At 45.6% G+C, this 14751-nt stretch overlaps 1 protein-coding gene across 4 annotated transcripts in view; it reads right to left on the bottom strand.

The window, feature by feature from the left end:
• The window catches only part of LTBP4 (latent transforming growth factor beta binding protein 4), a 267101-nt gene that overhangs the window by 58705 nt on the left and 193645 nt on the right, over positions 1-14751 (bottom strand). For all 4 annotated transcript variants that reach the window (XM_075606993.1, XM_075606992.1, XM_075606994.1 and 1 more), the window contains 5 exons: positions 13383-13505; positions 12446-12610; positions 11949-12122; positions 10498-10761; positions 2412-2537 (listed from right to left, as the gene is read on the bottom strand). In XM_075606993.1, the coding sequence (XP_075463108.1) occupies positions 2412-2537; positions 10498-10761; positions 11949-12122; positions 12446-12610; positions 13383-13505 (852 nt within the window). The remainder of the gene's footprint in view (positions 1-2411; positions 2538-10497; positions 10762-11948; positions 12123-12445; positions 12611-13382; positions 13506-14751) is intronic.

Raw genomic sequence — 14751 nt, 5'->3', positions numbered from 1 at the left:
ATCACTCAAAAGTAAAGATATTCAAGGAACCCGTAGAACGTTTGTTAGAATTGTGTGTAAGGGGAACAAACCAAAAATCAAGTGTACAAAGTTGCAGCCGAGTAGAAGGGGTGGAGGCGTTGCATCACCAAATATACTGTGTGATACTATAACTGGGCATGCCTCGTTGCATGTTTAAGAGACTGGATGCCCAACACAAATCATTCGCCGCCTCTGAAATGCAACAACAATGTATGGACAGCTGGAATCCATGTGGGGAAAAAAAATATTCCAAAACACCTAGCGACCTATACGAGAATAGCCCGGAGAACGGTGCAGAATAAGTGCACACTCAGCAAATCGGCAACAGCATTTCTGCCCTTGTGTAACAACCCAGAATTTGTGGCTTGGGACACAGGAAACTTTTTTTTACAATGGAAATAAATGGGAACAATGTCCTGTAACAGGGTCTTTCCCCTGTCTAAAAAGGCTTACAAAACAAAGCCTGTCTTTTACTGATGAGTCCAGCAGGGAGGTGGTTAAGTTCAGCAGGATATAATTGACCAGTCTCCAACCTGGCTCATCAAGGATGTTTAAACGCCTGCTGCACAGGCTGCCTAAGGATCTCTCTAGCACTGAGTAAGTGTGTGCTGCCAGAGAGAGATCCCAAGGAACCAGACCCTCTATTCCAGGGAGCAGCAGACCCTGGAACTCACCAGAGGGTGCACCCCACGGTCACCAACCCAGACTGATATAAAGAGCCCGTGCTTATAGGTACCTCTTTGGACTTTCCGGTCAGAGTTTGGTAATAGGCCTAGCCTCCAAGCCCTGCAGATAGGGCCTGGGAAGTGTGAGTTAGCCCTTACAAAGGGATAGGCCCGTTTTATTTGTTTTGATGCTGACATGAAGCTGTACTGTTTAAAGCCACGGCTTAAATAAAAGCAAATGTTTATTTTCCTCTTAAACTACGTCTCCCTGTTTATAACTCTGCACAAGTCTCAGATACCACTCACCATTGTACAATATTAAATCCTTTGAATAACGATGCATAGAATTTAAACTATGCCTAAAACAAATTTCTTTACATGCCTACAGGTCAGGCATTTCTTTAACAGGCGTGTTACAGAGAATTAAAGCAAGCAAGATCAACTGATAAGGTACCCCAAAACAAAATGCATTTTTCCATAGGATCCATGTATGATTTAATGAGTTAAGAAAAACTGGAAATATTATACACTAAGTGGAAGAGGGTTATCCTACAAATAGGAAATGGGACAGTTATCCAAGAAGGACTAAGTAGAGTGTCCATTCGGTAAGATGGAGAGCAACTCAATTGAAAATAGTCAATAGAGCATTCATGTCCAAATATATAACTGTCAAATTCAATCAATCACCATCTCAGTGCCCTAAATGCTAACACCGTAAGGCTGATATGGGCCATAACTTCTGCACTTTCAGACACATCCAAGTTTCTTGGAAACAAGTGACAAAATGTATTAATGATAGGTTGGAAACTGAGCCAACAATCAATCTTATTCTCCTTCTATGTGAGTGGCCGGAGGGACTGAGAGATGCCGGCAGTAGCAAGAAGGACAGAGAGTGACACAGAGACAGAAAACCGTCCAACGGACTCTATCCCACTAACAAAAATCCCTTTTCTTTCAAATTTCAAAACAGCAGGAGAATGGTGGCCCCCGGGGGCAAAACAGCAGGAGAATGGTGGCCCCCGGGGGCAAAACAGCAGGAGAATGGAGGCCCCCGGAGGCAAAACAGCAGGAGAATGGTGGCCCCCGGAGGCAAAACATCAGGAGAATGGTGGCCCCCGGAGGCAAAACCGCAGGAGAATGGCGGCCCCCGGAGGCAAAACATCAGGAGAATGGTGGCCCCCGGAGGCAAAACCGCAGGAGAATGGCGGCCCCCGGAGGCAAAACAGCAGGAGAATGGTGGCCCCCGGAGGCAAAACAGTTGCCTTTCGCAGGGCCGGCCTTAGGGGGAGGCGAGCAAGTCGGCTCGTGCTGGAAAAGGGAGCACAGCCCCCCCCCTCCTCCAGCTCCTCGCTCCCCAGTCAGGCAGGAGTTGGATCCCGGCGGCGACAGAAGGAGGGAGAGGATCGAGTGCGGGGCCCTCAGACCGGCAGGGCCGCTTCTCACTAGGTAGGTGTTTTCTTTCTCCGGCCCACCTGCTGTAGCGCCACGTTGCCATGGTGATTGACGTCAAATGACGCTGCGTTGCCATGACAACGTGACATCACATGTCACCGTGCCGCTGCGACACTGACGGAGGAGGGCCGCTCTTCAAGGTAAGTCCCCTTAACTTTTTTCTCGGGGGCCCCGCTGCCAGCGTGCCTGGGGCCGGCCCGATTTAGAAAGTGGAGGAAGCTTAACAAGTTTGGGGACCACTGGGTCATGTGATAGAATGGAGTCGGGTCTCACCAATGCAGTGCGTGCCCTGGGTACTCAGCCAGTACCCGTTGTTGCAGACACAGGTATAGCTGCCAGAACGTGGCACACAGCGCCCAGGCCCACAGATCTGAGGATTCAGCTCACACAGGTTGGACTCTGAAACAAAGCAACACATAGGGGCTCATTCATCAAAATGCAACAGAGCCGACCGGGGCACGAGGACACTCACACTACCATTCACTTCAATGTGAGACTACGTGTAATAGTGCCCAATCAGCACTAACTTCAATGTGAGACCACGTGTAATAGTGCCCCAATCAGCACTAACTTCAATGTGAGACCACGTGTAATAGTGCCCCAATCAGCAGTAACTTCAATGTGAGACTGCGTGTAATAGTGCCCCAATCAGCACTAACTTCAATGTGAGACCACGTGTAATAGTGCCCCAATCAGCACTAACTTCAATGTGAGACTACGTGTAATAGTGCCCAATCAGCACTAACTTCAATGTGAGACTACGTGTAATAGTGCCCCAATCAGCACTAACTTCAATGTGAGACCACGTGTAATAGTGCCCCAATCAGCACTAACTTCAATGTGAGACTGCGTGTAATAGTGCCCCAATCAGCACTAACTTCAATGTGAGACTATGTGTAATAGTGCCCCAATCAGCACTAACTTCAATGTGAGACTACGTGTAATAGTGCCCCAATCAGCACTAACTTCAATGTGAAACTATGTGTAATAGTGCCACAATCAGCACTAACTTCAATGTGAGACTATGTGTAATAGTGCCCCAATCAGCACTAACTTCAATGTGAAACTATGTGTAATAGTGCCCCAATCAGCACTAACTTCAATGTGAGACTATGTGTAATAGTGCCACAATCAGCACTAACTTCAATGTGAGACTACGTGTAATAGTGCCCCTATCAGCATTAACTTCAATGTGAGACTGCGTGTAATAGTGCCCCAATCAGCACTAACTTCAATGTGAGACTGCGTGTAATAGTGCCCCAATCAGCACTAACTTCAATGTGAAACTATGTGTAATAGTGCCCCAATCAGCACTAACTTCAATGTGAGACTATGTGTAATAGTGCCCCAATCAGCACTAACTTCAATGTGAAACTATGTGTAATAGTGCCCCAATCAGCACTAACTTCAATGTGAGACTACGTGTAATAGTGCCCCAATCAGCATTAACTTCAATGTGAGACTACGTGTAATAGTGCCCCAATCAGCACTAACTTCAATGTGAAACTATGTGTAATAGTGCCCCAATCAGCACTAACTTCAATGTGAGACTGCGTGTAATAGTGCCCCAATCAGCACTAACTTCAATGTGAGACTATGTGTAATAGTGCCCCAATCAGCACTAACTTCAATGTGAGACTACGTGTAATAGTGCCCCAATCAGCACTAACTTCAATGTGAAACTATGTGTAATAGTGCCCCAATCAGCACTAACTTCAATGTGAGACTATGTGTAATAGTGCCACAATCAGCACTAACTTCAATGTGAGACTACGTGTAATAGTGCCCCTATCAGCATTAACTTCAATGTGAGACTGCGTGTAATAGTGCCCCAATCAGCACTAACTTCAATGTGAGACTGCGTGTAATAGTGCCCCAATCAGCACTAACTTCAATGTGAAACTATGTGTAATAGTGCCCCAATCAGCACTAACTTCAATGTGAGACTATGTGTAATAGTGCCCCAATCAGCACTAACTTCAATGTGAAACTATGTGTAATAGTGCCCCAATCAGCACTAACTTCAATGTGAGACTACGTGTAATAGTGCCCCAATCAGCACTAACTTCAATGTGAGACTACGTGTAATAGTGCCCCAATCAGCATTAACTTCAATGTGAGACTACGTGTAATAGTGCCCCAATCAGCACTAACTTCAATGTGAGACTACGTGTAATAGTGCCCCAATCAGCACTAACTTCAATGTGAGACTACGTGTAATAGTGCCCCAATCAGCACTAACTTCAATGTGAGACTACGTGTAATAGTGCCCCAATCAGCACTAACTTCAATGTGAGACTACGTGTAATAGTGCCCCAATCCGCATTAACTTCAATGTGAGACTACGTGTAATAGTGCCCCAATCAGCACTAACTTCAATGTGAGACTACGTGTAATAGTGCCCCAATCAGCACTAACTTCAATGTGAGACTGCGTGTAATAGTGCCCCAATCAGCATTAACTTCAATGTGAGACTACGTGTAATAGTGCCCCAATCAGCACTAACTTCAATGTGAAACTATGTGTAATAGTGCCCCAATCAGCACTAACTTCAATGTGAGACTATGTGTAATAGTGCCCCAATCAGCACTAACTTCAATGTGAAACTATGTGTAATAGTGCCCCAATCAGCACTAACTTCAATGTGAGACTATGTGTAATAGTGCCCCAATCAGCACTAACTTCAATGTGAGACTGCGTGTTATAGTGCCCCAATCAGCATTAACTTCAATGTGAGACTACGTGTAATAGTGCCCCAATCAGCACTAACTTCAATGTGAAACTATGTGTAATAGTGCCCCAATCAGCACTAACTTCAATGTGAGACTATGTGTAATAGTGCCCCAATCAGCACTAACTTCAATGTGAAACTATGTGTAATAGTGCCCCAATCAGCACTAACTTCAATGTGAGACTACGTGTAATAGTGCCCCAATCAGCATTAACTTCAATGTGAGACTACGTGTAATAGTGCCCCAATCAGCACTAACTTCAATGTGAAACTATGTGTAATAGTGCCCCAATCAGCACTAACTTCAATGTGAGACTATGTGTAATAGTGCCCCAATCAGCACTAACTTCAATGTGAGACTACGTGTAATAGTGCCCCAATCAGCACTAACTTCAATGTGAAACTATGTGTAATAGTGCCACAATCAGCACTAACTTCAATGTGAGACTATGTGTAATAGTGCCCCAATCAGCACTAACTTCAATGTGAGACTACGTGTAATAGTGCCCCAATCAGCACTAACTTCAATGTGAGACTACGTGTAATAGTGCCCCAATCAGCATTAACTTCAATGTGAGACTACGTGTAATAGTGCCCCAATCAGCACTAACTTCAATGTGAGACTACGTGTAATAGTGCCCCAATCAGCATTAACTTCAATGTGGGATTACGTGTAATAGTGCCCCAATCAGCACTAACTTCAATGTGAGACTGCGTGTAATAGTGCCCCAATCAGCACTAACTTCAATGTGAGACTACGTGTAATAGTGCCCCAATCAGCACTAACTTCAATGTGAGACTGCGTGTAATAGTGCCCCAATCAGCACTAACTTCAATGTGAGACTGCGTGTAATAGTGCCCCAATCAGCACTAACTTCAATGTGAGACTACGTGTAATAGTGCCCCAATCAGCATTAACTTCAATGTGAGACTACGTGTAATAGTGCCCCAATCAGCACTAACTTCAATGTGAAACTATGTGTAATAGTGCCCCAATCAGCACTAACTTCAATGTGAGACTATGTGTAATAGTGCCCCAATCAGCACTAACTTCAATGTGAGACTGCGTGTAATAGTGCCCCAATCAGCATTAACTTCAATGTGAGACTACGTGTAATAGTGCCCCAATCAGCATTAACTTCAATGTGAGACTACGTGTAATAGTGCCCCAATCAGCACTAACTTCAATGTGAGACTACGTGTAATAGTGCCCCAATCAGCACTAACTTCAATGTGAGACTACGTGTAATAGTGCCCCAATCAGCACTAACTTCAATGTGAGACTGCGTGTAATAGTGCCCCAATCCGCATTAACTTCAATGTGAGACCACGTGTAATAGTGCCCCAATCAGCATTAACTTCAATGTGAGACTACGTGTAATAGTGCCCCAATCAGCATTAACTTCAATGTGAGACTACGTGTAATAGTGCCCCAATCAGCACTAACTTCAATGTGAGACTACGTGTAATAGTGCCCCAATCAGCACTAACTTCAATGTGAGACTACGTGTAATAGTGCCCCAATCAGCATTAACTTCAATGTGAGACTACGTGTAATAGTGCCCCAATCAGCATTAACTTCAATGTGAGACTACGTGTAATAGTGCCCCAATCAGCACTAACTTCAATGTGAGACTACGTGTAATAGTGCCCCAATCAGCATTAACTTCAATGTGAGACTACGTGTAATAGTGCCCCAATCAGCACTAACTTCAATGTGAGACTACGTGTAATAGTGCCCCAATCAGCATTAACTTCAATGTGAGACTGCGTGTAATAGTGCCCCAATCAGCATTAACTTCAATGTGAGACTACGTGTAATAGTGCCCCAATCAGCACTAACTTCAATGTGAGACTGCGTGTAATAGTGCCCCAATCAGCACTAACTTCAATGTGAGACTACGTGTAATAGTGCCCCAATCAGCACTAACTTCAATGTGAGACTACGTGTAATAGTGCCCCAATCAGCATTAACTTCAATGTGAGACTACGTGTAATAGTGCCCCAATCAGCACTAACTTCAATGTGAGACTACGTGTAATAGTGCCCCAATCAGCACTAACTTCAATGTGAGACTACGTGTAATAGTGGCCCCAATCAGCACTAACTTCAATGTGAGACTACGTGTAATAGTGCCCCAATCAGCACTAACTTCAATGTGAGACTGCGTGTAATAGTGCCCCAATCCGCATTAACTTCAATGTGAGACCACGTGTAATAGTGCCCCAATCAGCATTAACTTCAATGTGAGACTACGTGTAATAGTGCCCCAATCAGAATTAACTTCAATGTGAGACTACGTGTAATAGTGCCCCAATCAGCACTAACTTCAATGTGAGACTACGTGTAATAGTGCCCCAATCAGCACTAACTTCAATGTGAGACTACGTGTAATAGTGCCCCAATCAGCATTAACTTCAATGTGAGACTACGTGTAATAGTGCCCCAATCAGCATTAACTTCAATGTGAGACTACGTGCAATAGTGCCCCAATCAGCATTAACTTCAATGTGAGACTACGTGTAATAGTGCCCCAATCAGCACTAACTTCAATGTGAGACTGCGTGTAATAGTGCCCCAATCAGCACTAAATTCAATGTGAGACTACGTGTAATAGTGCCCCAATCAGCATTAACTTCAATGTGAGACTACGTGTAATAGTGCCCCAATCAGCATTAACTTCAATGTGAGACTACGTGTAATAGTGCCCCAATCAGCACTAACTTCAATGTGAGACTACGTGTAATAGTGCCCCAATCAGCACTAACTTCCATGTGAGACTACGTGTAATAGTGCCCCAATCAGCACTAACTTCAATGTGAGACTACGTGTAATAGTGCCCCAATCAGCATTAACTTCAATGTGAGACTACGTGTAATAGTGCCCCAATCAGCATTAACTTCAATGTGAGACTACGTGTAATAGTGCCCCAATCAGCACTAACTTCAATGTGAGACTACGTGTAATAGTGCCCCAATCAGCATTAACTTCAATGTGAGACTACGTGTAATAGTGCCCCAATCAGCATTAACTTCAATGTGAGACTACGTGTAATAGTGCCCCAATCAGCACTAACTTCAATGTGAGACTACGTGTAATAGTGCCCCAATCAGCATTAACTTCAATGTGAGACTACGTGTAATAGTGCCCCAATCAGCATTAACTTCAATGTGAGACTACGTGTAATAGTGCCCCAATCAGCACTAACTTCAATGTGAGACTACGTGTAATAGTGCCCCAATCAGCACTAACTTCAATGTGAGACTACGTGTAATAGTGCCCCAATCAGCACTAACTTCAATGTGAGACTACGTGTAATAGTGCCCCAATCAGCACTAACTTCAATGTGAGACTACGTGTAATAGTGCCCCAATCAGCATTAACTTCAATGTGAGACTACATGTAATAGTGCCCCAATCAGCACTAACTTCAATGTGAGACTACGTGTAATAGTGCCCCAATCAGCACTAACTTCAATGTGAGACTACGTGTAATAGTGCCCCAATCAGCACTAACTTCAATGTGAGACTACGTGTAATAGTGCCCCAATCAGCATTAACTTCAATGTGAGACTACGTGTAATAGTGCCCCAATCAGCACTAACTTCAATGTGAGACTGCGTGTAATAGTGCCCCAATCAGCACTAACTTCAATGTGAGACTACGTGTAATAGTGCCCCAATCAGCATTAACTTCAATGTGAGACTGCGTGTAATAGTGCCCCAATCAGCACTAACTTCAATGTGAGACTACGTGTAATAGTGCCCCAATCAGCACTAACTTCAATGTGAGACTACGTGTAATAGTGCCCCAAACTACCATTCACTTCAATGTGAGACCACGTGTAATAGTGCCCCAATCAGCACTAACTTCAATGTGAGACCACGTGTAATAGTGCCCCAATCAGCACTAACTTCAATGTGAGACTACGTGTAATAGTGCCCCAATCAGCACTAACTTCAATGTGAGACTACGTGTAATAGTACCCCAAACTACCATTCACTTCAATGTGAGACTACGTGTAATAGTGCCCCAATCCGCACTAACTTCAATGTGAGACTACGTGTAATAGTGCCCCAATCAGCACTAACTTCAATGTGAGACTACGTGTAATAGTGCCCCAATCAGCACTAACTTCAATGTGAGACTACGTGTAATAGTGCCCCAATCAGCACTAACTTCAATGTGAGACTACGTGTAATAGTGCCCCAATCAGCATTAACTTCAATGTGAGACTACGTGTAATAGTGCCCCAATCAGCATTAACTTCAATGTGAGACTACGTGTAATAGTGCCCCAATCAGCACTAACTTCAATGTGAGACTATGTGTAATAGTGCCCCAATCAGCACTAACTTCAATGTGAGACTACGTGTAATAGTGCCCCAATCAGCATTAACTTCAATGTGAGACTACGTGTAATAGTGCCCCAATCAGCATTAACTTCAATGTGAGACTACGTGTAATAGTGCCCCAATCAGCACTAACTTCAATGTGAGACTATGTGTAATAGTGCCCCAATCAGCATTAACTTCAATGTGAGACTACGTGCAATAGTGCCCCAATCAGCACTAACTTCAATGTGAGACTACGTGTAATAGTGCCCCAAACTACCATTCACTTCAATGCGAGACTACGTGTAATAGTGCCCCAATCAGCACTAACACCGTTTAATGAATAATCCCCATTAGCTCACAAATGTAATATATATCTTTATTTATCTAGCACTATCCATGTACACAGCGCTTCACAGCAGTAACACACGGGACATAATAATATAATGTAACCATGTATTGTTATAACTCTGTGCCCAGGACATACGTGAAAACGAGGGGTAACTCTCAGTGTATTACTTCCTGGTAACACATGTTATAAATAAATAACACATAGTGGGAATTAGCGCTTCAGACATAAAAGTAACATTAGAAAAGTTGTCTCTGCCCCGAAGAGCTTACGGTCTAACCCCTTGAGCACAAGGCACTCAAGGGATTAAAGACATAAACTGTGATGCTCCATTTTAAAAATAAACATATAATTTGCTAATTATCTCTCTGAAGTTTTTACAAGGAATGTCCTAGACGTTCATGGGACCCCCCCTCTACAAGAAGTTATTTGGTCCCATAGACTCTCATGGGACCCCCCTCTACAAGAAGTTATTTGGTCCCATAGACTTTCATGGGACCCCCTCTACAAGAAGTTATTTGGTCCCATAGACTCTCATGGGACCCCCCCTCTACAAGAAGTTATTTGGTCCCATAGACTCTCATGGGACCCCCCTCTACAAGAAGTTATTTGGTCCCATAGACTTTCATGGGACCCCCCTCTACAAGAAGTTATTTGGTCCCATAGACTTTCATGGGACCCCCCTCTACAAGAAGTTATTTGGTCCCATAGACTCTCATGGGACCCCCCTTCTACAAGAAGTTATTTGGTCCCATAGACTTTCATGGGACCCCCCTCTACAAGAAGTTATTTGGTCCCATAGACTCTCATGGGACCCCCCCTCTACAAGAAGTTATTTGGTCCCATAGACTCTCATGGGATCTCCTTTCTCTCAGCTTGGGCTCTCATCTCTAGCTCTGTAGAGTCAAATGACTGAGAGCACTTACCTGGCGCAGGAGAGCACTTACCTGGCGCAGGAGCCACAACCCGAGTGTCTGTAGCTGCTGGAGAAGCAGTTGGAGAAATCTTGTCCAGGGCAGACGAGCCTCTTTCGGCTGGCACCGGCACCCTGGCAGGTCCTCTGTGGTCTGGGACTTGCACCCTCCCTTGATCCCTCTCCTCCACAGCTGGTACCCTCCTTGGACCTGTCTCTTCTGCCCTTACAGGCGGCCTGGACTCCCCAGGGATTAGAGGTCTGTCCTGCCTCCTCTCCTCTGGCACATCAAAACGACCTACAGGTGAAATAGTGTGACTTACCCAAGTGTAATGTACATGTGCAATAGGCAGGAGTAGCCAGGCACTCGTGTACAAGGAGTGATGCAAGTCTCACTATTAAACAACACCGCGGGCGTCAGAAGTCCCACCCGGAGGAACATCCCAACAGTGAAATGTGGCCACGCCATTAAAGTCTCAATTAAATCATTATTTAGGAATCCAACGTTTCATTCCTCAAATAAAATATTTAGCCTCCTGACACCCTGCTCCTGATGAAGGTTTTTTAAACATTGTATTACTATGTGGTGATAGTGTCAGTTACACTTTCATTTCGGGTTCCTTTACCCGGAGAATCACAGGAGTAACGCGACAGAGGATTAAACACCTAGTGCAGAGGCGGCCAACTCCACTCCTCACGGGCTTCCAACAGGACAGGTTTTCAGGATATCCCAGCTCCAGCACAGGTGGCTCAATCAGTGGCTCAGTCAAAGATTGGGCTACCTGTGCTGAAGCAGGGATATGCTGAAGACCTGATCTGTTGAGAGCCGTTGAGGACTGTGAGTTGGCCGCCTCTGACCTAGTGGTATAACGAAGGGAAAGAAGTGAAGCATTTTCTGGACAAACAGACGGTTATCTTGTAAAAGTCAGTCCCACCCAGTGGGTCAGTGTAAACTGGCTGCTTACAGAGATTCCAGCACCTTCCGCGTAACTATTACACGTATTTGTATCTTGTGAACCAAAAAAACATATTTCGCTTTTCTCTGAATCCCAGCATATTCGCTCCTGCTGTTTATCTGTTTGACCAATGAACACTTTGTAATTACTTTGCAAACAAAAAGGAACAATCTGCCTCTGGCGTTTGAGGATTGACAAACAGTCTGATCGCCCACCGAAATTAGATAAAGATGATAGAAAGCCTCTAAAGCCTTTGTTTACCATAATCATTTGACAGGGTTAAACCATGGTTTTATAATACCTGAACTTCTTAAAAGGTGCCAGACAGCTGCATTTAACCTATTAAACATGTCGCTGTCCTTCTCTGCTATTCGTCCTTGCGGTGCAAACTGGGCGAGATGCTCGTGTATATAGAGAATAGGTCAGAATGGTACAGGGGGACAAGAGAGTAAGAAAATAACAGCGAGTGGAGATCAGCAGGCTAGCGACAGCTCGTGTGGGTGCGACGTGGTTGTATCTCATCTCTTACTGGTGACGGCCAGGTAGGATGGAGCTGGCGTCGGGGGGTGAGAGTCGCGGGATCCTGGCTGCCGCTGGACAGGAACCCTCGCCTGGTCCTGTCCCACAAATCGGGTGTTAATACGCAGGTCGGAGGCCGAGTAGTGGTACCCGGGCCCGGCAGGACACGTCTCCTTAAATCCCTCTGCAAGGCCAGAAAGGGTCAGGACTTATTATGGTGTGGTTATAAAGCGCGGGCATTCTCTGCATCGCAGGACAACAGGGAGAGCATACAGTGTGATAACACAACAAGAATAATGCAGGCTGATACAAGACTAGCAAACAAAGTGTGTATGTAACAATACTTGTTATCGCACTGTTTGCAATGAAACATATCTGTAAACATGACACACCCTGGCAGAGAAGGTGTTACATGGCTGAGGTGTAACGTGTTGCATTGCGTTGAGGCTTGCTGGTCACTAGAACCCATCGGAGGTTCCAGCGGAAGTTCCCAGAATGCTCCCTTACCTGTCCCAAAAGGCGGGCACCTCTCACAGGCTTTGCCCCAGGCCTTCCCCACCCGGCTGCAGCAGCAGATCTGTTTGGTGATGTTCCGGAGGATGGGGAGGGAGCAGCCACCGTCTCGTAGGATTCGGAAACAGGGCCCTTTGGCTTCTGAGATCACGTGATGGGCTGAGAGGAGAGAAGGTTGTTATCAGTGGAGATATCAGGGACATGAACCTCAGGTAACCTCCTACGGCAGAGATATTAGTGACACAGATGTCAGGGACAGGCACATGTCATCAGGGACATAAACCTCTCACCTCCTCTTAATACACAGTCATCAGGGACATATACGTACCAGGGACACATCTATTATTCCCGTCTAATACACTGACATAGAGTAAGGGAAACATGCCTCTCCCCACCTCCTAATACACAGACATTAGGGTCACATATCTCTTCCATTTTCCTAATACACAGACATCAAGAACACCTACCTGTCATCCCGTCCTAAAGCATGGATATCAGGGACAACTACCTCTCACATACACCCAATACACAGACATCAAGGACACATACCTCTCACCTCCTCCTAATACACAGGCATCAGGGACATGTACCTCTCTTATCCTCCAAATATACAGCCATCAGGGACACACACGGTACCTCTCACTCCTAATACAGACATCAGGGATACATACCTCTCACCCCCTCCTAATACACAGGCATCAGGGACCCATACCTCACCCTCCTAATACAGAGACATCAGGGACACAACCCTCTCACCACACAGACATTAGGGATACATACCCTCTTTCTCACTAAGGGCCTAATTCACTATATCCTGAAGTGGCAGAGTTACCCTAAATGAAACCCTACATTCTCTGCTGACACTGTCCCAATGTGGAAAGCTGAGCCACGCCTCTCACGTGGCAGAGTATGAAGAGTGAGCAGTACTCACAGATACAGCTGCTCCGGGAGGAATCCAGCAGATACCCCGTCTTGCAGATACATGAATAGCTCCCCCTGGTGTTGGTGCAGTCGCCATTCTGGCAGAAACTGGACTCTTGGCACTCATCAATATCTGGGAAGAAAGAGAAGGAGGAGCGGGGATAAGTGTGTGTAAGACGGGAGAGAACCAGCGAGAGAGATGGAGGAAGCGGTGTTCAGAACGGCCTAGCAGAGCTGCAAGAACACAAGCCGACAGGAGCACTGCATATAATGGACATGTCCAGCCAGCTGCACACTATGATATCACAGAGAGAGGGAGTTAGGATGCAGCCGAGGAGAAAAGTATATGTATGATGTAATAGAGTGTGCAGAGCTCTCCATGCATCTCTACATGTGAAGGAGAGACCTGTGAGGTTTGGAAAGCTCTGTACATGTGAAGGAGAGACCTGTGAGGTTTGGAAAGCTCTGTCAATATGAAGAGACTTTTGAGGTCTGGAAAGCTCTGTACACGAGAGGAAGAGACCGTTGAGGTTTGGAAAGGTCTGTACACACGAGGAAGAGACCTGTTTGGAAAGTTCTGCCATCAGTTTGCATTATATGAGAAAAATAAAAAAAATAAAGACTTTCAAGTGAAAATTGAAGATAATTAAAGGGTTACTAGGTGGGAAAGGGTCATTAAAGCAATTTATAAGCAAGACTGGCTGCACCTTTATATAGAAAAAGGCAGATAAGTGACAGTGTCAGATTGTGGACAAAACATCACTGGGAATTCAAAGCAACATTGTCTCACACAGGTCTGCAACCCTGTCTCCCCCCCAGGTCTGCAACTCTGTCTCCCCCCCAGGTCTGCAACCCTGTCTCCCTCCCAGGTCTGCAACCCTGTCTCCCCCCCAGGTCTGCAACCCTGTCTCCCCCACAGGTCTGCAACCCTGTCTCCCCCCCCCAGGTCTGCAACCCTGTCTCCCCCACTGTCGCTTAGCTGCTTAGCGCAGGGCTGAGCAAACCTTTTACGTGATAATAGCCCCCCCCCCCCCCGCCATAATCCAAATACTTGCATATTTCAACAATTTTAAATATAAATATGACAAATTGTATATGTAAAAAAAAAAAAGTGTAGTAGTATAAGATAATAGTGACTGCAATGTTCTTCTCTCTCACCCCCTCTTCCTCTCTCACCCCCTCCTCCTCATCATCCTCTCTCACCCCCCCTCCTCATCCTCTCTCTTATCCGCTCTCTACCCTCTGCTCCTCTCTCACATTTCTCCTCATCTACTCCACTCCCGCCCTCCTCCTCAGCCACCGCCCTGCTCCGCTCCATCACTCCTCCACTCCCGCCCTCCTCCTCAGCCACCGCCCTGCTCTGCTCCATCACTCCTCCA

The sequence above is a fragment of the Ascaphus truei genome, chromosome 7 (genome assembly GCF_040206685.1).
Source record: "Ascaphus truei isolate aAscTru1 chromosome 7, aAscTru1.hap1, whole genome shotgun sequence".
Taxonomy (NCBI): Eukaryota; Metazoa; Chordata; class Amphibia; order Anura; family Ascaphidae; genus Ascaphus; species Ascaphus truei.
Note: the sequence above shows the minus strand (reverse complement) of the source record. Positions and strands in the feature narration are given on the sequence as shown.